General features: G+C 39.5%; 2 protein-coding genes across 2 annotated transcripts in view; one reads left to right on the plus strand and one right to left on the minus strand.

Moving 5' to 3' along the window:
* Positions 1-13,497, plus strand: part of snap91a (synaptosome associated protein 91a) — a 32,004-nt gene extending 18,507 nt beyond the window's left edge. Inside the window, exons 9-28 of the mRNA XM_079468753.1 lie at positions 368-429; positions 1,134-1,146; positions 1,264-1,400; positions 1,494-1,576; positions 1,991-2,005; positions 2,513-2,686; positions 4,346-4,426; positions 5,727-5,939; positions 6,479-6,559; positions 6,781-6,846; positions 7,092-7,199; positions 8,313-8,384; positions 8,509-8,673; positions 9,881-10,087; positions 10,189-10,213; positions 10,473-10,566; positions 11,090-11,176; positions 11,261-11,347; positions 11,447-11,541; positions 11,623-13,497. Of these exons, the coding sequence (XP_079324879.1) occupies positions 368-429; positions 1,134-1,146; positions 1,264-1,400; positions 1,494-1,576; positions 1,991-2,005; positions 2,513-2,686; positions 4,346-4,426; positions 5,727-5,939; positions 6,479-6,559; positions 6,781-6,846; positions 7,092-7,199; positions 8,313-8,384; positions 8,509-8,673; positions 9,881-10,087; positions 10,189-10,213; positions 10,473-10,566; positions 11,090-11,176; positions 11,261-11,347; positions 11,447-11,533 (1,857 nt within the window). The 3' untranslated portion in view covers positions 11,534-11,541; positions 11,623-13,497. The remainder of the gene's footprint in view (positions 1-367; positions 430-1,133; positions 1,147-1,263; positions 1,401-1,493; positions 1,577-1,990; positions 2,006-2,512; positions 2,687-4,345; positions 4,427-5,726; positions 5,940-6,478; positions 6,560-6,780; positions 6,847-7,091; positions 7,200-8,312; positions 8,385-8,508; positions 8,674-9,880; positions 10,088-10,188; positions 10,214-10,472; positions 10,567-11,089; positions 11,177-11,260; positions 11,348-11,446; positions 11,542-11,622) is intronic.
* A 505-nt stretch (positions 13,498-14,002) lies between these two features.
* Positions 14,003-19,310, minus strand: prss35 (serine protease 35). Its single transcript, XM_079470443.1, has 2 exons — positions 18,991-19,310; positions 14,003-16,114 (listed from the first exon to the last, which is right to left on the minus strand). Exon 2 carries the CDS (start codon positions 16,099-16,101, stop codon positions 14,848-14,850), a length of 1,254 nt encoding a protein of 417 aa, XP_079326569.1. The 5' UTR covers positions 16,102-16,114; positions 18,991-19,310; the 3' UTR covers positions 14,003-14,847.
* Positions 19,311-20,769: the final 1,459 nt, after the last annotated feature.

A 20,769-nucleotide genomic window follows, 5' to 3' on the forward strand; every position in this document is an offset into this window, starting at 1 on the left:
CATGAGATAGATCCACCTGCGTTTATGTTGCATATCCCTGAATTTCTCTGTTGTGCCTGAATGCATGAGTATGCATGTTGCAGTGCATTGTGGGTTCTACAGGGACTATGAACCAAAGCATTGTGGTCTGCATTTAAACCATCGGGTATTTTTGTAAATCTTAATACCATAAACACAGCAGGCCTATTGTTATACAACATATCTTATTGAACTTGGTTGTCATTTTAGTTTTGTTGTTAGTTGTTCTTTACATCCATTATCTTCACTTAGTCTCATCTGCTTGAGTCCTGTGTCACATTGTGTTTGTGAAACGTTGTGTCCTCAACGGTAGGTCACTATAACACAGCATTGTTTTGTGCTTCTCTAGGCCCCTGAGAGTCTGCTGGAGTCTCTGGAGACACATCTTAACACGCTTGAGGGGAAGAAAGTGTAAGTTTGTTAGGCCTTGAAAGAAACACCTCAGCGTTCACTTACCTTCTCTGCTTTTTTACTTTTAGTTCCACTGTAACTGTACATATTACTATTCCACTGATGATAAAACAAATAGTAATACTGTCCCTTCTTTGCTTTGTTAACAGTGATGAGTAAGTATTTTTTCCTCAATGTGTGTTTCAGAATGTCTTTATGTCAGACATGAATGTGTTTTTGTACTGTTGTTTATGTTGTCACTGTGCAGTTTTCAGTTCTATGGAACAGATGTTTGAACTTCTGCATTAATACATAATTCAGTCGGAAGTTCATACTGTCTATAGAATAAACATTTTATTCCTTTATTAGTTACTTTATTTATATTAAGTTCAGTCTGTACAAGAAATAAACCAGAATGAATTTAATGCTGCCAACCCGGAATTTACTTATTGAACCGGTCAATTTGTCGATATAATCTTTGGGTATAATGATCATATCAATGCAATGGGACATTGGACATGTGTGTATTGTAACAGAATCCCCCTTGAAGTATGCATGTTAGCTGTTAGCATTTTACATGATTATTGTTTCAGAAAAAAATTACTTATTTCCCTTGATGCACAATGCCTTGCACATCTGCTTGCGATTTAAAAATTGATTTTTATTTTCCGGCATCTTATCAAGGTTTTTTCTAAAGTATTATTTGTTTTACTTTCTACCACTAGGTCACCAACTAAGGTGAGTAATGTCTTTAAACTACCAATGTTTTTTATGTGTGTATGTAATATTTCCGAGACATCGTAATGTTTTTTTTATATTTAATTCAACCAATGATGTATCCAACATGACCTATAGAAAGGATCTCCTACAAATAATGGAACGCCTGCTGGTACCCCTGCGAAAACAGCAGATCCCACCACTGCAGCTGTATTTCCTGAGTCCACCAAAGCACCAGAACCTGCCAAAGCAGCCCCAGCCACAACCACCACCAAGTGAGTCCAAACTGCCCCGTTGTTTTGAAAAAAAAATTCATCCATGAAATGTTCTGACTATAGACCCATCGCTCTTTCTACCTCTTTTTGCAGTAGCGGTTTTAATGATCTAGTGGATTTCGATCTTCTGGCACCGAGCGCAGGGGCTTCAGCTGTTTCCACAGCATCGTGGGGAGGTGAGCCGTTGTGTTGTGTTAAGACATTTGTCACATTTCAGGTCAACTGATAATGTTTAATATCTTCATGATTACACAGATTAAAAGAACCAAGAGTTTTAGATTGCAAACGTGTCTATTTACGACGTATACTGACACTATATGTTGTGATATAGCTTAAAGCTGCACTTTAAATGAATCAGGCCATTTAGGAGAATATGAAGTGAGCAATCTGTGTTTATAATGACAGACTAATAGGAAATGTATCTCCAACCAAGCTTTTCAGATCCCATTTGTAAGCTTCAGTTTCTTTAAAGAAGAAAACTTTTAAGTGCGATCAGTATCAGTACTCTCTTATATCTAACACAATCTTTCTTTTTTTACTTCTCTCCCTACATCTCCTCTCTCACTGGCCTTTTTTGGCTTTGGGTTCAGATCTGCTTGGAGAGGGTGAGAATAGATTTACGTTTAATTGAATGTATAGAGTTCTATTCAGAGCAATATGTATGAGGTGTTACTGAGTAAAATAGTTAATCTATGTTCTGAACCTTTCTAAGCATCATGTGCACATTTGATCCAAATGGATATAATTTTTCCTTTGATAATAAAATTGCATAATTATTGTAGATTTAGATCTACTTCAGCATTTGTTTCTGTCAGCATCTTTGAATTGATGTCTAACATATTTTGGCTTAAGACCACACATTTCCTTGTTTTATATCCGCCTCGGGCACTAAGTGAGCTGGACCTGCTTAAAGGGAACTCTTTCAAGAAACTTTTCATCATCCAAAGCTTCACTGTTGTCTTTTTGATCCAGCTACATATTTATTAAGTCATTATTCACAAAAACTGTGTTTATTCTGTCACCATCACTTCTTCTGTCCCTCTCTTCTATCCTACTCTTTCCTCCTCTGAATGCTTTGGTTTGCTTGTGATTTGGCCGCGGTGGGGTTCCAGACACTCTGGCCGCTCCTGCCGCTATCTCTGACGCGCCGCTCTCTGAGGCTGACTCTGCTTCTGCAGTTCCTGCAGCTGATGAGCCAGCGGCTGATGCCAATGCCGCCCCGGCTGCTGCTTCGCTGCCAGTGCCTGCACCCGCTTCCACCGTTTCCGACATGGACCTGTTTGGAGGTCAGTCAGGTTGTTTCTGGGTTTAAGTGTTAGTGGAGAATGGGTGTGGTGCACAGCGGATGTTGCTTCTTTGTACATCAAGCATTTGAATGCATTTTTCTTGTCAGTCGATGGGATCAGTGGTATATAACTGCCAAAAGTGCACATATGACATTTGATAGGATCTTGCACATTTTGCTTTTATATGAACAAAGAGAAAAATATTTGGATGAACGTTTGTAACCAAACAGTTCTTGGCCACTATTGACTACCATGGTAGAAAAAATGGTAATCAAAAGTTCCCAAGAACTGTTTGCTTTCCTACATTCTTCAGAATATCTTCTTTTGTGTACTATGGTAGTCAGCGGTGGCCAAGAACTGTTTGGTTACAAGCATTCTTCCAAATATATTTCCCAAATATATGTCTGATGTTCATCAAAACAAAGAGTTCATGAAGACAGAATTTTCATTTTTGGGTAAACTGTTCCTTTAATATTCTTTTATATCCGACTCCAGTAAAGTGTGTGACCTTACGTCCCTTATGTTGATTAAAAATGATCAGTAGAGTGGATTGGACTATACAGCTGTCATCAATTTGTATAATGAAGAAAACTACTGATTAGATCACGTATGATTAGCTTGAAAGCTTTCGTAGCAATTGTTCACCACCGATTTCATAGGTGTGACAGACATCTTGGTACAGGACAAACAGCAAACAAATGCTGACCTTAGTTCACATGAATTTGATACCATATGAATATTTCAAGTCAAGGTTAGCTCATTTCTTATGTTTTGTTTTTGTATTATGGTTTATGTGTTGCTAATGGAGAATTTTCACAACCAAACAAGGTGATTAGGACCCCGAGTGAAGCAGATGGGTTTTGTATCATCCTAAAGAGGTTAATTTTACGATAATTACCGGCTGTCCGCTCATTATCCCATGCATTACACGGCTACTTGCAAAATAAAACATAACTGGACATTAAATATTGATTTGAATCGAAATAATTTGTTTATGAGAGAGGATTGATACCATGCAGTGCTACGAGAAACATGGAGCTTACTACATTGCAGGAAATCGATTGTCAGGGACAGTGGTCAAATATTTCGTTTCGCAGTCATCGTAAGAAAATATTTGACCACAAAGTACTGCCAATGACCAATCAGAAACAAGTATTTCAGAATGTAAGGTATATAAACGTCAGTCTTCTGACGTTTTTATACCTTGTGCTGTTCAAAACTGTGAATTCAGTTGATTTAATTGTCCCGTTAAATCAATGGCTGTTTTTTTTTTTGCTAGTAAAGGAAATGGCTTCATTATCAAAATCACAGTCAATTGAGTCACGATGGTGTGAAATAGGCCTCACAGTCCATCTTTGCTTAAACTCACAGGAGTCATGCTGTCAATGGCATACACTTTCACCAAAAGACATTGACAGGATGTGATACGCAACCGAACTCATTTCTCTCAGTGTGTACAGACGATAGACACACTGAAGTTAACTGTATACAGCCTAGATTGGTCTTTTCCTATTGCCAGTTGGGTTGTATAGAGTGTTGCTGTTCATTTTATGTCACTGATATTGAAACTCTTTCTCTTCTTTTTCTCTGCCTGTCTTTCTCGCTTCACGCCTGTTTCTTTTTTCCTCTGTTGGCTTTTGTTGGTCTGGTTTGGTACAGACGCATTTGCCCCCTCCCCAGGCGATGGTCCTAGCGTGGGCGTGGCCCCAGCAGCCGCTGCCGATGCATGTGGCGGATCTGGTGGGTGCTTATCCATACACAAGATCCATTAACACCCCTGCTCTTCATTTGTGTGCGTTTATATATAAAGATAATTGTGTGTCAGCTGTTATGTATGTTCAGTGTGTGTGTGTGTGTGCACAGTAGTGGCTAAAAGTGATGTCCTGGAGGGGCATATTTGTACAATATTAGCATTTTATACCCCCCTCAGGTTAGATGATTATGAAAAATTATACTATATTATTTGGCAAAAAGGCCTAGTACAGCATTTAGGAAATATATGATCCTGGACCACAAAACCAGTCATAAGGGGTGTTTTTCGAAATTGAGATTTATACATCATCTGAAAGCTGAATAAAAAAAGCTTCCATTGATGTATGGTTTGTTAGGATAAGACTATTTATTTATTTAAAATCAGCAAATCTGGAATCTGAGGGTAAATGGTGAAATGTCCAAAACCCGTGCTTCTTATGACTGGGTTTGTGGTCCGGGGTCACATATGGTTTTATTTGAATATCCAAAAAATGCATGGATAAACATTGAAAAGTGTATAGTCATTTGTTTGTTTTTCAAAATTTGAATAAGCTTTGCTCAAGTATTGTGTATCATTTTTTGCATAGCCACCTTAAATTCTTCTCACGGCTGAGCTTTACTTTTTACAATTTAAAAAATGTATTTGAATAAATGAAGAGCAAATACGACATCATTTTTTGACGTTACTGTATGCGTGTGCATCTAATTGTATTTTTCTTTGCATTGCTTTATTTATTAAACCCTGCTTTTGCTTGCACATAAGGATTTATCATTCTGTCCGTGACCTGCTTGAGAGGTCTCAGGTCGCAGCTCACATTCTTCTGTCCCGTCAAAATGATCCTCCATAGCTTGTTTCACTGCTGTGTTAACCATATTAATCTACTCGCATCCAAATACCCACCAGTCTGGTTTTCATTCCCTGATAAATGATATGTTCAGTATCAGTGATTCATTCTAACCTAAATGTTTATTTTCATGAGCAGAGGCTTAGTGGATGTATTTACTGTAAATAATGCTGCATGCTACATTTAACTTTAAGAGATATTTGACCTTTGCTTCTATTAACATTTTTACAAAGTAGGAGAATAATGAAATGCTTTTAACACTCTCATGGTTGACCTTCGGTTAATAGTGCCTTAAACGTGACGGATTCCATTTCCTTCCTAACCCTGACTTCAGCACTCCTGAAGTTGGGAGCTTTCAGTGTGTTTCCTCTTTTTATTTGCACTGTTTGTTATTTAACAAACCTTCCCCATTCCATTGTCACCCCCACCCCTCCCCAATAAAGACCCCTGGGCCACATCTGAGGGGAGTGGGAGCCTCGCTCCAGAGCTGGACCTCTTTGCCATGAAACCCGTAGAGAGCGCAGTCACTGAGGTCACATCCCCTACTAGTGCCGAAGCGAGCATCTCGCCAACAGCTGCTCCTGCTGCTTTCTCTCCACCCACCACATCCGCAACAACTGAGCCCGCGAGCGCTCCGACACTAGACCTCTTTAGTGGTAATATCTCTGCTGTAACTCTGCCTGTGTTTGCTCTAATCTGCATTATGCTCTTACTTGCTAAGCTAGTTCCCTAACATTATTAAGATGTTTTGTTTTTCTCATTTAGATTTATTGTTTATTTTGGTCATTCTGGTCTCAGAGTGAATCATGGCCTTAACCCCCTTCGTTGCAGAGGTGCTTGGAAATGTTAATCAAAATGGAAATATTCAATTAAGTTCTAAATAGTTTTTGTCTAGCTTGAAAAAGGGTGGTCAATGTCCCTGGTTCATATATGGCCTTTAAAATGCACTGCAGTTGGTCAAAATCCAGGATTTGCAGTGTCCTGCAAACGTTTTGACCTCATTCTGAATGTTGCAAATTCATTGAAATTGATTCATGCTATAAAGTTAGCCCATTGTACCACTTACATGTTGATATTTCTGTAAAGTCCTGAAATATGCAAACAAAACAAGGTTTTCCCTCTCAATGCCTCCGCTGTATCTGTGATGATATGGACTGCCTAGAATCATAATGCATATGTGTGTCCTTGTTTATAGATATGTTTGATTCTATGCCTGATCAAAGCTCCTCCACAGAGCCCAAAGCAACCACTCCTAGCGTAGACCTATTCGGTGCAGGTACAGGAATTGATTGCCGTACTTTACGTCTCGTCTGTTATAGTCTTCATCTTCTTTCCCATCTGTTTTTTGCCCCACTCCGTCTTGGGTTGTCCTCATAGTGGAACGTGGACTTGTGCATGTTTGCACCCTCAAAAGCACGAATTTGTGTCCTTCGTGTGCTCATGCACCCTTCTGATTTCGCTCGCATTTTCTCTTCATCTTCCTGCTCTGTCTTCAAGATCTTCCTGCTGTCTCTCGAGGGCCTTCACCTCTGCCTGAGGCCAGTGTGACTGATCTGTTGTCTGGTGAGTGTCTGATCTTTGTCTCTAAACAGAAGGTTTATTCTTTTACCTTGAATTTCTACTTTTCGCTTATAGGGTACAAACCTAACATTTCAATAATATCTGACTTTTTCTTATTTTGCTGACAATTTTGACCCTATTTGAGAAAAGTTGCAATCTTATTTGCTTACATATTTACTTCAAACCGTTAATATTCAAGAAGTTAGAGGAATCAAGGCCTGTCCTCTTTTTTTGTTTCTCTCACAAAGACTCATTCGTTGCTCCAGCTGTTGCTTCTGTGGTCGCTACACCTGCGGCTCCAGCTGCTGCGGTCTCTCCTCCTAAAGCTGAGCCTGGACCTGTGCTGGATCTCCTTGGTGTGTCCTTTAACCTCCGTCGTATAAAAACACACATCCAGAAGAGCAGAGTTTGTGCTTAAATACAAAGATCACATCCAGATGCTTCCACAATAGTGTAATCCTCTGATTTACAATGACCTGTGAATTGTAAAAGAGTTGTTGTGTAACGTTTATGTTGAGTCTTTTCACATTGGTTTTGTTGTTCAGTGTTCTTGTAACTCTAATACTGTAGATTGGTGATACTTTCAAGCTAACACATACAGCCACGGGAAAAATTAAGAGACCATTCCAAATTTTCATTTCAAATCAGCGTTTGTAGACGTATTGGGGCCATTATATTTATGTGTTTGTTGAGTTTCACCAAAATCAAGCATAGGGAGTGACATAAAGTCATCCAACAGCAATGTGAAAGACTGACGGCATGACAAGACATAAAAACTGTGATAAAACTTGAGGTTATTATGACTAAAAAATCAACCTTTTCTTAAATACACATACAAATATTATTCACTTTTAAGCAATACAACAGTTATATTTGTAAATGTATTTAGGAAAAGTTAAAGTATTATTTATTATATGATAACCTAATGTTCATGTATCTTGTCATGCTGTCAGTCTTTCACATTGCTGTTGGATTTTTCCGTTGCTGCAAATATATATAAATATATACCTTAAATAAACTGTAAATCGCTTTGGATAAAAGTGTCTGCCAAATGCATGAATACATAACCATTTTTAGACTTTTAGTTTAGACTTTTAACTCTTTGAATTGGTAAGTATAACAGTCATAATCTTCTGATTCATAATGTAGTTTCTGCAAATTCAACCAAATCAGATGCTATTTTGTTGGTGTTTGGTTATTAATTTGAGAAACAGAGACATTTGTTTATTGTTTGACCTGTTTGCATGCTGTGCTATCATGTGTATATGCCTGCATGGGAATGAACAAAGTATGCATGTTTGCGCACACATGCGTCTGTGTTTATGTGTTGGTGTGTGGGAGTGTGTTGTCTGGTGGAAGATCTCGGCTCAATCTCTCCATCTGCCCCTCTCTCAGTGTATGGAGCTGTAAGGCTCACTAATGCTTCTCCTCCTTCATGCTGCGCTGTGGAACGTCCGTCGCCCGGACAGACACGTTTGGGGATGCCACCTCGGATTCCCAGACCAGTGGGCCCGGAGCGCCGTCAGTTGATCTGCTTGGGGGTACGTGTCATAATTTGACTGAATCATTTTTTAATTGTGTTCATGAGGAACCACTAAGTGAGATATGGGTGTGTTTATGATGATGGAAGGATTTTGATTGGCTTTCATCTCTCAATGTCTGTAGGATTGATTTCACCAGTTGCCCCCACAGTTACACCAAGCCCAGTGCCATCTTCAGCCCCAGCTGACCTGCTGGAGTCAGATTTTGATGCCTTTGGTTCTGTGCCGGTACCCACAGCGGCATCAGACAATGCCACTGCAGCGCCCTCTGGTGGCTTTGATGCATCCGGTGAGGCAATGCCTCTCTTTGATATATGTGTGCTGTCAAATATTAAACAATTTATGGCTTATTTGAAAAAACTAATTTAAATGTCAGCGTGGCATCTTTTAAGCTTGTCTGCTTCTCAGTGCTGTATTTTTTGCATGAGCACTTCAATATTCGTTGACCTTCTTATGTAATTTACAGATGTTGCTTTGCCAAAGGCCTTTTTCAAAATGCAGTTTCTCCTGTTCTTTTAATCTCTCTGTGTTCTGTTTCATCCTCGCTCCGCTTTCTTGCTCTCTAAATATGTTTTTTTCTCAACTTCCTCATCTGTCTCACCTTTCCTGGTTTCTCTTTATCTCTGTGCCTCCCTTCTGATATCTCTCCTCACACACTGCTCTGGCTCATTGCTTGCTCCTGCTGTGCGTTTGGTGAGTTGTAGAGAGAGCTCTGGTCAGGGCTTTGCGGCATGTAGCATTGTACCCAATCACGCTGCAGGGTTCGGGAAGTGTGAATGTACTAGAGTTGTGTTTTCACTTTCTTTGTCTTCTGACCCTCTATGTCAGTTTCCCCCTTGCTTGCCCGTATTACTGCATCAGAATGCATTGCTTGCCTTAGGGTTGTAAATCTTGCCTTTAGGTGACCTTTGCTGTAAGTCTTGAGTCTGGTTGGACCAAACTCCTCCTTAATAGATTTTTCATTAAGTACACTTAAGTCTTTTTTATTTGGTTGCAGTGTATTTTTCCGAGTGACAACATTGTTAGAAAAAGAGAAGATCCTAATTTTCCAAGAACCTGAAGCTTTGGGGCTTTGGTCTTAGGAGGACCCTGAACTAGGAGATCTCCATCCATTCCAACTGATTCTGCATTGATGATATTTCCTTCTGAGCCTGACTGAATGTATCCAATTGTGTTGTGCTGGCATCCTTTAACTCAATATGTGCAATGCTACAAATGTGCATGTTTGTGAAGATGTTCTTATGTGTTGTCAGTTAGCTTCCCAACGCATGTCCTAAAAACACCTGGATGCAGATTTGAATACCTCATATCATGAACGTTACAATTTTTTTTGGAATATTTTCTACAGTTTGACTTGTGTACCGCAATATCTGACTTGTCATATTATGTAAATGACCAGTTGTTTGTCCAGAACAGAGCACATGTCTCTGAAGCTCTGACCCACAGATGATCTATCATTAGCTCTACTGAGCCACTCTTTTCTGTGCCCACTGCAGTGTTTGATGGATTAGGAGACCTTCTGATGCCAGCCATAACGCCTCAGAGTACAGGTGGGACTCCTATGGCTGCCACTGCTGCGCCCACAATGGCACCTGTCATGACAGCGGGGGTGACCCCGGTGATGGTCCCGACAATGGTTCCTGCCCAACCAGTCAAACCTATTGGTGGAGACTTGGACTCTTCACTTGCCAGTTTGGTTGGAAGTATGTACTGTATGAAAAATGGTAGACTTGGTGTGTAGGGGTCATTGAATGTGAGGGAGTGCCAGTGTGTGCTTATCTTTCTGTTTCTTTCTCTTTTCTAGACTTGGGGATGGGAAATCAAAAGAAGTAAGTTTTGTGTTAGTCATAGTGTTTCATCTCGCTCTGTGTCTATTATAGATACCTTTTACTCCTGCCACTTATCTATAATGTCCATGTGCGGGCATCAATTACTCAATCTGCCCTAAATTGACAGTTCAATTGACAGTGTTTCCGGAGATGTGGCAGGTGAATTGATTTATCTTGCCTTGGAGGACAAGTCAATCTTGTTTCATTCATGCATGAATTATGTGTATTATGTTAGCTGACATCTGTTTGTTTTGTACAGGGACAACCAGTGGAATGAGAAGAAGCTGACAGGAGGAGCTAACTGGACCCCTCAGTTAGCCCCAACCAGCTGGGGCACAACCGGCGCTCAAATGGTAAGAGTTGCTCCTTCCTTACCCCGCTGGTTCTACTCCCAGTCAAAAGTGACCAAAGACCTAAAATCTAACTTGTATTTTGTTCGGTGAAATAATATCATCGTTATTTTTGTAAAACTCTATTTTTCGTTTACTATTTAATTTTTAAGGGATTTTTATGGCTGTATGTAATATTTATGCACAAATTACAATCAATCTTTTCATTTAATATAATATTAAATATTTTTCCTGTTCCATTTAGCCTTTTTGAATCACCTCCATTATAATTTTTTGTGTTGTGTACTATTCTGATAAAGTGTAAAAAATCTAAACATATTTTTTGGTCAAAAGTGAAAGACGGGAAACACAAAAAAAAAAGAGATGAACCGTTTGGAGTTGTTACATATTTGACGGCATTTCAATTCTGCCATTTTTGTGATGCTAACTTTGAATGTTGTCGAGAAGTTAAAAGAAAATGTATTTAAGATTGGATTTGTTTCGCACATTTAGCCATGATTCTGTTTTCTCTTGTGGTTGTATTTAGCCTGTTTCTTCTCCTGGAGCCCCAGGTGCTGCCGGCCCTCCTGGAGCTATGGCACCGCCCATGGCAGCGCAGCCCGGCTTTGGCATGGTGAGAAATCATCCCTTACGACAGAAACATCAAGAGGGTCTCTGTATTGTTTTGTCTCATTACTCCTCTTCATCGTTCTCTCAGCCTGCAGCAGCAGGAGTGGGTGCTCCCATGATGCCCCAGCCAATGATGGGTCAGCCCATGATGAGACCACCATTTATAGGAGCACCTGTAAACAACTTATTCTGAAACTTGATTCTCAATTCTTGATCTTGATTTGAAATCATCCTGCATATTTCTTTCCCTAACCCTGCACCATTATCTTCTCAGTTGTCTCCAGGGCCAGCTGTTCAGAGCCCCAAAAAGCCTCCCACCAAGGACCCCCTTGCAGATCTCAACATCAAGGATTTCTTATAATCCCTCAGGTATATTCAAAGACATTATTAAACATAATGTAACTTTATAGAGCACTATAATACAACATTTTGTTTCTGTTCTGTTTTCAGTATTTTTTCTCAAAGACTGAGCTCCACTGAGAGAGGGCTGCTGTCTGTTTACACCCCCAGATGCCTGAGGACCCCTCAGCTAGAGATCCACTGATCCTCCCTCAACATCCCCTCAAATCCACTCCACCCTGCCCAGCATACCTGTGTCATGTTGTAGCACAAACTGTGAAGTGAATCGTAGAGAAAAACAAGCCGAAAAATGATGGCGTGCTTATTTCAATGTTTTTTTGTTTGTTTTTGTTTTAATGAAACAGAACAAACGGGTTTAAAAAACAAACGGTGAAGAAAGATTAAAAAGGTGTATGTACAAAATGTCATTTTCCAATGTTTAAGTATGAAATGAATGATGTATGTATGTTCCCCTCAACTGTACTTTTTGGGCCTCCCTGATGTGACAGCCCACCCGAAATATGTTCATTTGTGTGCTATTAGTTGTATGTTCTTTGGTATGTTCTTTTTTGCGAAGGGTACACTGCATATTGATAAAACAGACTGTGTGGGCAACTTATTGATGTGAGCCTGGTAGTCAAATTATTTGTCATCTTCCATTATCGATTGACATGGTTGTTTACAAATATAAAAATATATGACATAAATATATATGAATATGTATAAAGTAATTACATATCCAGGCTCCTTTATCCCCCATAGATAACCCCATTGGTGGTTACATGTTCTTTTTGTAATGCTGTAGTTTTATTGTCAGTTCACTGTTAGCATACTTGCATCCATTTGGTTTACCTCATGAAAATAACACTTAAAGGGATAGTTCACCCCAAAATATTCTGTCATCATTTTCTCACATTCGAGTTGTTCCAAATGTCTTCGTTCTGGTGAACACAGAGAAAGATATTTGGAAGGATGCTTATAACCAAACTGTTCTTGGACCCCATTGACTACCATAGTAAACTTTTTTTGTTCCCTTGACCACAAAATAAGAAATTTTGAAGAATGTAGGACAGCAAACAGTTCCGGGGAACTTTTGACTACCATTGTCATTTTTCCTACTTATGGTAGTCAACTGTTTCTGTCACAAGCATTCTTCCAAATAAATTTCTGTCTTCAAACAAACAAAGAAATTAATTCTGGTTTGGAACCACTGGATGGTGAGAAATTCATGACAGAACTTTCACTTTTGCGTGAACTATACCTTTAATCTCAGCACTCCGGATCTCAGATAATCTCTGTGAAAGGCCTTTTGCAATCCCTTAATGACATAGCCAATATGTACAGCAATTTGTTAAACTTGTTATCTGGATGTTCCCCCAAACTTTACAGTTGTAGTCAGTGGAATGCTGTGTTTGAGTCTCTTATATAGTTCCTTGTGCTTGTATGAATTTCAAACTGAAGCTGGTACATGTAGTGTTATTTTGTATAATTGTAGAAGAACCATTCACAGGTTTGGTTCTCAGTCTTACCCTCCCATATAGCACATTCTACTCCTTGTTTCTTCTACGTGATGGTCAAATCATGCTCCCTCTGTTGTTGAGTGGGATATTGTAGTTTGCACAACAGAGTGCAGTGCAGAGAAGATATCTAGAATGAAAACCCTTTATGAAAAGGAGTGTTTTCATTCTGGACGATGTAGGGCTTAGGTGCACGTGCAGTTTATTAGCAATGATAGACCCTTAGATCTTTGCAATAGTTTTCAGAGGTTGTCACTGTTAAACAGTGTTACAGAATGGACATCCCTGTAGGAACTCTCTAGAACTCTATCCCTTTGTTGTCATGGACATGACAAAGGCAGATCTTTGGATCTCTCTTTTTGCGATTCTCAAAACGAATTTATTTTCAGTTTTCGATTCATATCGACACCTCTACATAGTGCATGTAAGCCCTTTGAGATGCAATAAACACTGATGGGAAGAATTGCCCACCTGAGTTCCAGTGTCTGTTTTAAACAAAGATTCCATATTTTTGCAATATGTATGTTGTCCTTGTCATATTTAAAGAAATATTTCACCTTCAAAAATGTAAATGATGTCATTATTTACATGCCATCATTTGAAACCTGTATGACTTTCTGTCTTATGCAGAAAACACAAAATAAGTTAATTTGAAAAATGTTGGTAACCAAAAACTGTTGGTCCCCATTGATTTGCATTGGTTTTGTGTCCATGGAAGTCAATGTTTTACCAATGGTTTTTGATAACCCACATTTTTCAAATTTTTGCAGAAGATAGAAAATCACACCCGACAACAGGGCGAGTAAATGATGACAGAATTTCATTTGGAAGGTGAACCATTCCTTTAATGGATAGCTTACTATTCATACTTACTAAAATGGTTATCGTAGTAAAACCATGATTCATTTTCATAATCGTAATGTCATTTGATTTAGCAGCTGTTGGATTAGCGAAAAACAAATACAGGTTTTTTTGTCCTCTTGGACCAATATAAATCTCACTTTATTTGGTCCTTAAAAAAGTACAAAGTTTTTTACACCAACGTTGAAAAAATCTTTTTTTTTTAATTTATATTTCCTATATCGCTTTCCTTCATATCCTAATTACAAAAAAATTACCTATGACTATAGTAAACTTTAAATAACCATTTGTAGTTTTGAAAGCAATGCGTGGTTCTATGACACTAATCCACGCTTTACATTAAATACATACTTACAGTTCTACAGTAGCCTGTTACTCTGACAGGTCCTCTGATGTTTTGTATTAAATTAGCACCAGAAGTCAACAAGGACGACCTGAAGGTAGTTACTGTCTGCATTGTTACAGAAGACAGCAACATAGATGTCAATGGAAGCCCATGAGGACAGTTTACAGTTTAGTCATCAAAGACACACAACCGTAACATTTATATAATGATAACCTACAGAAACAAAACGCTTTTAAAGAACCAGCACCATTAAGCAGATACGTTCTTTAAAAAGTAAATCCACAAATAAACGGTTTCTCTCAGAAAAAAAGTATTTTCCTGTGTCGATTAGTCAGGTCTAACTTCTACATCTAGAACCAAATAAATGCCTCCCATGGCAAAACAACCCTTACTTTCTAATTCAAAATTATAACGTTTATGACCTAATCTTTAATAAGACAGCCTAGAAATACACAACTGATTCAAACCAAACGTTATTTCCTTAAATAAATTATGGGATCAAAATACCCTTACTTGGAATAGTTCATGACTTTTGTGAGTAATTCAAGAGTTTTGACGAATGCAGCAGTTTGTGAAGTGCGCAAATGGGAGGCACTGAAGTTGTCTGGGGTCTCAGGTTGCCTGGCACTTGCTGGAGGCCCCGTGCACCCAATGGCAGATCTGTGCGTACTTCAGCGGCGTGATGCGCACCGCCACATTGTAATCCTGTTGCACCCCGTTCACATCCACCCACTGGTGACCCGAGAAAACCCCGATGATCTTCCTCTTCCATTTCTTCTTGCCGGGTTCTTTGAGGCGAATGTAGACGCCCGAACCGCTGGAGCCGGGCTTGGCATCGCAATACTGGTACATCAAGTCGTTGGACTCCTCCGATACAGAGCAAAAGCGGTACACAAGGTTGCCCGGCCGGTCATCGTCGAAGCCTGAGAAGTGGATACGGCCAGCCGGCAGCTTTTTGACTGAGGGTATGACACCTAGATCCATGAAGTTGGTCTTTTGCGCCCTCTTGAGCTCCAGAATGGCGTAATCATAGTCGGCTACTACGCTTTCGGAAATGCCTTTAAACCAGCCCTTCGGTACCTGCATCTGTTTCACCCGCGTCCAGCGGAACGAGGGCTGCTCGGAATCTGCGCTCCTCCGGCTGCGGTTTCGCCTTCCTTTCCCTTTGCCCTTTCGCTCGTGCTTCTCTTCAACCTCTTCGTCTGTTTCATCTTCTTCTATTTTATTTCTCTGTCCCTTTCCCTTCCGTCCTTTCCCTTTCTTGCCCTTCCTCCGGCGGGATCGCTCTTTCAGCACACCCACGCTGAGTTTCTGGACTCCGTCCAGGTAGTCCGTCCCGTTGTGGATGCAATGCGCGGCCGTCAGCACGTGTTTGGGGGACACAAGGACTCCAGAGCAGCCCGTGGAAATCTTCACAGACGTCGAGAAGGGATACTTTAAAGAGTATTGTTTTTCCGCGATGGTGAAGCGCGTGTCCGTGCCGTAGACCTCACGCCTGCGTCGAGCGTGCGGTGAAGAGCTTCCCGACCAGTCGCTCGCGTTCAGCTCCTGTACAGTGACGGTGGTGAGGGTGCGCGTTCCGTTGTCGTACATCGTCTCGTAAGAGAGAATCTTCTCTAAATCATCCTGGTTGGGCTCCGGGAGACCCCGCTGGCACTCGATGCCACATATTCCGTGGAGCTCGCCTTGCGGTTTGGCCGAAAACTCGGAGCTGTCCAGACGAACCGTTCGCTTTTCTTGTACAACAGGCACCTTCTTCTGCGGCCAGGTGTACTCATCATCACCTGTGGCATCGTTCACTGCTGCAGCCACCAGCACAGCTAGTGCCGAGATGGAGAGCAGGAGTTTTAAGGGTACCGGGCCCATGGTAGAGAAACCCCTGGTCCCAAAAGAGAACAAGAGAAATACAGTCAGATACTGAATAGACAGTATATTTCATACTTGTGTTCTTAAATATTTCACAAGTACGTCCCAGTTGGACATCCTGTTTTATTCAAATAATTTATTGTCATTAAACAGGATGTCCAACTGGGACGTATTTCGTCATAATCAAAAAGGTTCCAGGCATGACCTAAAGGGGGAGACAAATAATAATACATGAAGCGTTACTTCAAAAATCCGAGGGAGAATTCCAAGCGTCGTTTCGTGCCCTTGAAGATCATTGTAAAAAAAATATATATTTTTATTCTTCTATTCGAAAAGTATGTCCAAAATGTCTAGATTCCCAGAGTTTCCACTTCAAGGGCTTTGCCCTTCAGAGGGAGCAAGGGATGCGCACTTCTGATTGGAATTCGTCCTCTACACAGCATTGCTATGTCTAACTATTAACTGAATCTACTCATCTATTGCACTGTAACTTCAATAACTGCATTAACTAATCTACTGCTCTGTAGCCTATAAACTGCATTAACTCATCTTCTGGACTGCAAACTATTAACTGCATTTAATCGTATACTGCACCGTAACTTTAATAACTGCATTAACTTCAACAACTGCATTAACTCACCTATTGCACTGCAACTTTAATAGCCAATGACAATAATTTATGCATACCTAAGTCACTTGCACTATTTTAGTCTAAATTATTATCTGTTCATAGCCACCTGTACATTAATGTTCATAGTATATAGCCATCTGTAGATATTGTTCATAGTATATACCTACTGTCATATTTTCATAGAACATTCCTACTGCAAAATATTTTTATAGTCCATGCCCACTGTATTATATTCTCTCATATCGTATTCTGTATTTATTCTAACTGTATATCCTGCACTTGCTAACTGCACTTCTGGTTAGACCTAAACTACATTTCGTTACACTGTACTTGTATATGTGTAATGACAATAAAGTTGAATCTAATCTAATCTAACTCCCATTATAACATACCACAGATATTTAGACCCGATCGTTATTTACCTGTTGTTTACCGACAACATTCTCAAAGATTCCTAAACAAACGTATGAAAACAACTCTTAAATTTCCTTACAGTATAAAATATCTTATTTTTCATCTGTTAAACTGTGAAAAATAAAGAAAACAACTCTTAAGTGCCTTAAATTAGCTGTACTAGCTTTAGAGACTAAACAGATCAAATAGCACACAAATAGTCCTGCACCAGGCTGACCGAAGAAAATCATGCTTCAAGGAAAATGACGCCGTTTGTGGAGACTGAAGTTTGGTGGCAGAGAGTGTAAGATTATTGACCCTGTGAGTCAGAGCTTGGTCGGAGTTAGTGGCTTGGAAACTTTCCCTACTGTGCTGCTAAATGTCAAAATGAAGTCCATAGCAATGATCTGATGGTAATACAATTAGTTACATTGCCAATAAATCACAAGACTACATTTCAACATAAGCCATTTTTTATTATGACTTCATGATATTTTTATGTCTGAAATCCAATCAACAGTAACATTCTGCATTTTATACATTTCCATTAAAACAACGTCAATATACAAACCATCCTTATGCATTCATCAGTGCATTTCATTTTTTCACCAGGCCAACAGTTTGCAAAAAACTGAAAAGACTATTGTCTGTTACCAGTAATGGTTAATTAATTATGGAAACAAATCTAAACAAAGTAGCAATAATGGGTAAAGCTATGAGCCAACAGTATTTCCAAAGGCACAATACATTTTCCAGATGTGCAGTATTCAGTATGTGCATCATGGCAGAAATGATTACTATACGCACCCACACAGAAAAGCATAGATACACAATGGGTAGAAGTTGCCGGCAAAGCACAAAGCTAAGGATTTCACAGATATACTGTCAGCAAGCTCACATTCATCCTATAATAGACTACAGAGTGTTCCACAAAAACAGCAACATGAGTGGCCAATTTGGGGGTGATGAGACTGGGTCAGAATATATATGGCTACTGCATCCTTGATTTGGTATACTTTCCAAAACCTCACTTTTCATATCCACCCTTTGCTCTGGTATACTATCACTGTGGACCATCTAAACTGTGTGGACCATCTCAACTGCATGTTTCACGTCTGCATGGATTGTCTCCACAGACAAAACCGTCTGTTGACCAATAAAGCCTAAACAACATGTTGTGCTAATGCAGAGGTACAGCTGGGCAGATTAAAGAGGTTTTATATGTCTCAAGCTTACTGCTTTAGAAAAGACTGGGAGGGATTTTTTTAACGAAGTAGAAAATGTCCCAGTGTCAGCATCTCCCCTTTTTGCAGATCTGCACATTTTCAACCAATATATCGTTCAATCAAATGGCGGCGCTGTTGGTCTCACTTGAAATGACATTGACATCGACTGGTTAGTTAATTTACAGTTGGCTCAATGCATGGTTTTCTCTAACTGTCAGTCATTCATGCATGAACATTTGCAAACACAATTTTCAGATATCAGCCGATCATAACGGTTATAAAGTACCAAAGCCTATATTAAATGTGATACATTTTTGCAAGTGCCGGTTTAAAGTAAACTTTAACAGAAGTAAAGCATTTTAATGAAAATAATGTATGAATTCAGATATTTACAATCTTTTTATTGATCTATGCCCTCTGCAATCCAGCTGTTTCAAAATCACGATTGACTAGAAATAAAGATGTTTTTTATTGATATTGCACAGGCTGAAACGAAGCACTAAACTTTTAAAAACTTTGTCAAAAGATGCCATCTAGAAGACTCGTAAATGAAAACCGTTGCAAATCTATTTTATACATCCAATTCAGGCATATATGCCACCAGTGACAACCCTGACTAAAAAGTGAAAAGCATCATACCTGCTATCATTCGATTGATGGATATGTAAAATCCTCAAAGGGGTATTTGTTATTTAAAAAGAAGCAGCGTTTGGAGATACATGTATTTTCATCTCAGAATTCTTCTTCTTGGTTAGTTGATAGTCGGTTTCTTCTCATAACTGCTCCACCTTCAAGACAGGGAGAGCGCAGAGACGAAGTCCTCGGTAGGAATTACACTTGACGTTTAAAGGCACGGGAGAAAAAAGTCCCAAAAAGATTTTCACAAAGGGTTTCGTGTAGGGGAGGGACCATCATGCCTTGCCTTCAACGATGGGTCGGAGAAAGCTATGAGCCAATGCAGCGTTTAAATTCGACTCTCACCCTAATAACTCTGAGATTCTAAAAAAACTTTTTTTTGTAAAATTCAAAGGCTCGTTCATTCCATGTCTTCAAAGGATCTGTCATTGGTTCTGGAAGATGATTCGTTCCACTGGGCGCACAATAGCACAGCAGCGCGCTTTGTTGAAGTTCTGTCCCGTTCCCACATCAGTGACACTTGTCTCAGTGTAAACCATGTGGTAAACACGAAAGCAGGGGCTCTTTAAATTAAATGGATGCCTCAACATTTGCGTGCACATTTATACATAGGCTACTATTGTATACAAATGGGTACGTTTTTTTGTGTATCCATATTTTGTGGTGATGAGAGCCCCCCCCCCCCCCCCCACTTAGAATGTTTCATCTTTCAATACCCTTAGACTTTTTTTACTGTAAACACTTTAACATTTACATTAAAACACAGTTTTAAAGAGGTCAGCGAAAAAATATTTTGCACAAACATGCGTAAACACAATCTTTGGGCTTAAACTGACTGCTAGACTTCACCTGGTGTAGACAGGTGGGACATGTCCTGACAGAACTTTTGTTAAGACTGTGTCTCTTCTGTAAAAAACAACATGCATCGGGCTTGTATCACCGAGTAAGCATCTCGAACTTGCCATTCGTCGAAATTAAATGACACATTTTGCGGTACGGCAAAAAGCCAAGTCTCTCTGGTACGGCAGACGCCAGTCTGCGAAAGTCTCGCGAGACTCAAGCCAAACGCTTCACCAAGGTAGCGTTAAATATTTTCTCGCGAGAGTATTTTCCCACTTGCCATGCTTGTTTTGAAAAAAGTGTAATGTTGTTATTTACATTGACGCACGTTTTTTTTATTTATCATTAAAGAAAGATTTTCTGCTTCAGTAGGAACAACAGCTGCTGGACAAATGTGCAATTGAGCAGTTTTTTTTAATGTTCAAAAAATGAATTATATCTGTGGTGAGAGTCCTTCAAAACACCTCGGAAGTGGGATTTACTAACATTAATGTAACTAATGATTCAATAGCGTTATAACATTATCCATTAACATTAAAAGAGCACCGTTCCACAAATTATTTCCGTGGTTTAATTAGGAATAAGGAAAAGAAGCTCGCGAAGGCAGAACAATTCATTAATCTGATAGGCAGTGTGTTGTCAAACTGTCGTTGTTATATTTACCTGTTGCTTGAAGGAATGCAAAGCTCACCAGAAAATTATATAACTATAATATATATATATATATATATATATATATATATATATATATATATATATATATATATATATATAATATTTGGGCATATTTACAGCAGACATTTTATACCTCCTTTCCGTATCTCTGTGTCATGTTGGTGCGATCTGTCAGGCCAGAAGTGAAGCTTATCAGGACAGGGGCCTTGTAAATATTCATGAGCTAAACTCGTTGATGTCTGTATATGACTGGATTGCTGATAGAAA

Source organism: Barbatula barbatula, assembly GCF_947034865.1.
Source record: "Barbatula barbatula genome assembly, chromosome: 12".
NCBI lineage: Eukaryota > Metazoa > Chordata > Actinopteri > Cypriniformes > Nemacheilidae > Barbatula > Barbatula barbatula.

Coding starts and splice junctions, on each gene's coding strand:
- prss35 (XM_079470443.1), bottom strand. CDS start 16,101: ATGGGCCCGGTACCCTTAAAACTCCTGCTCTCCATCTCGGCACTAGCT.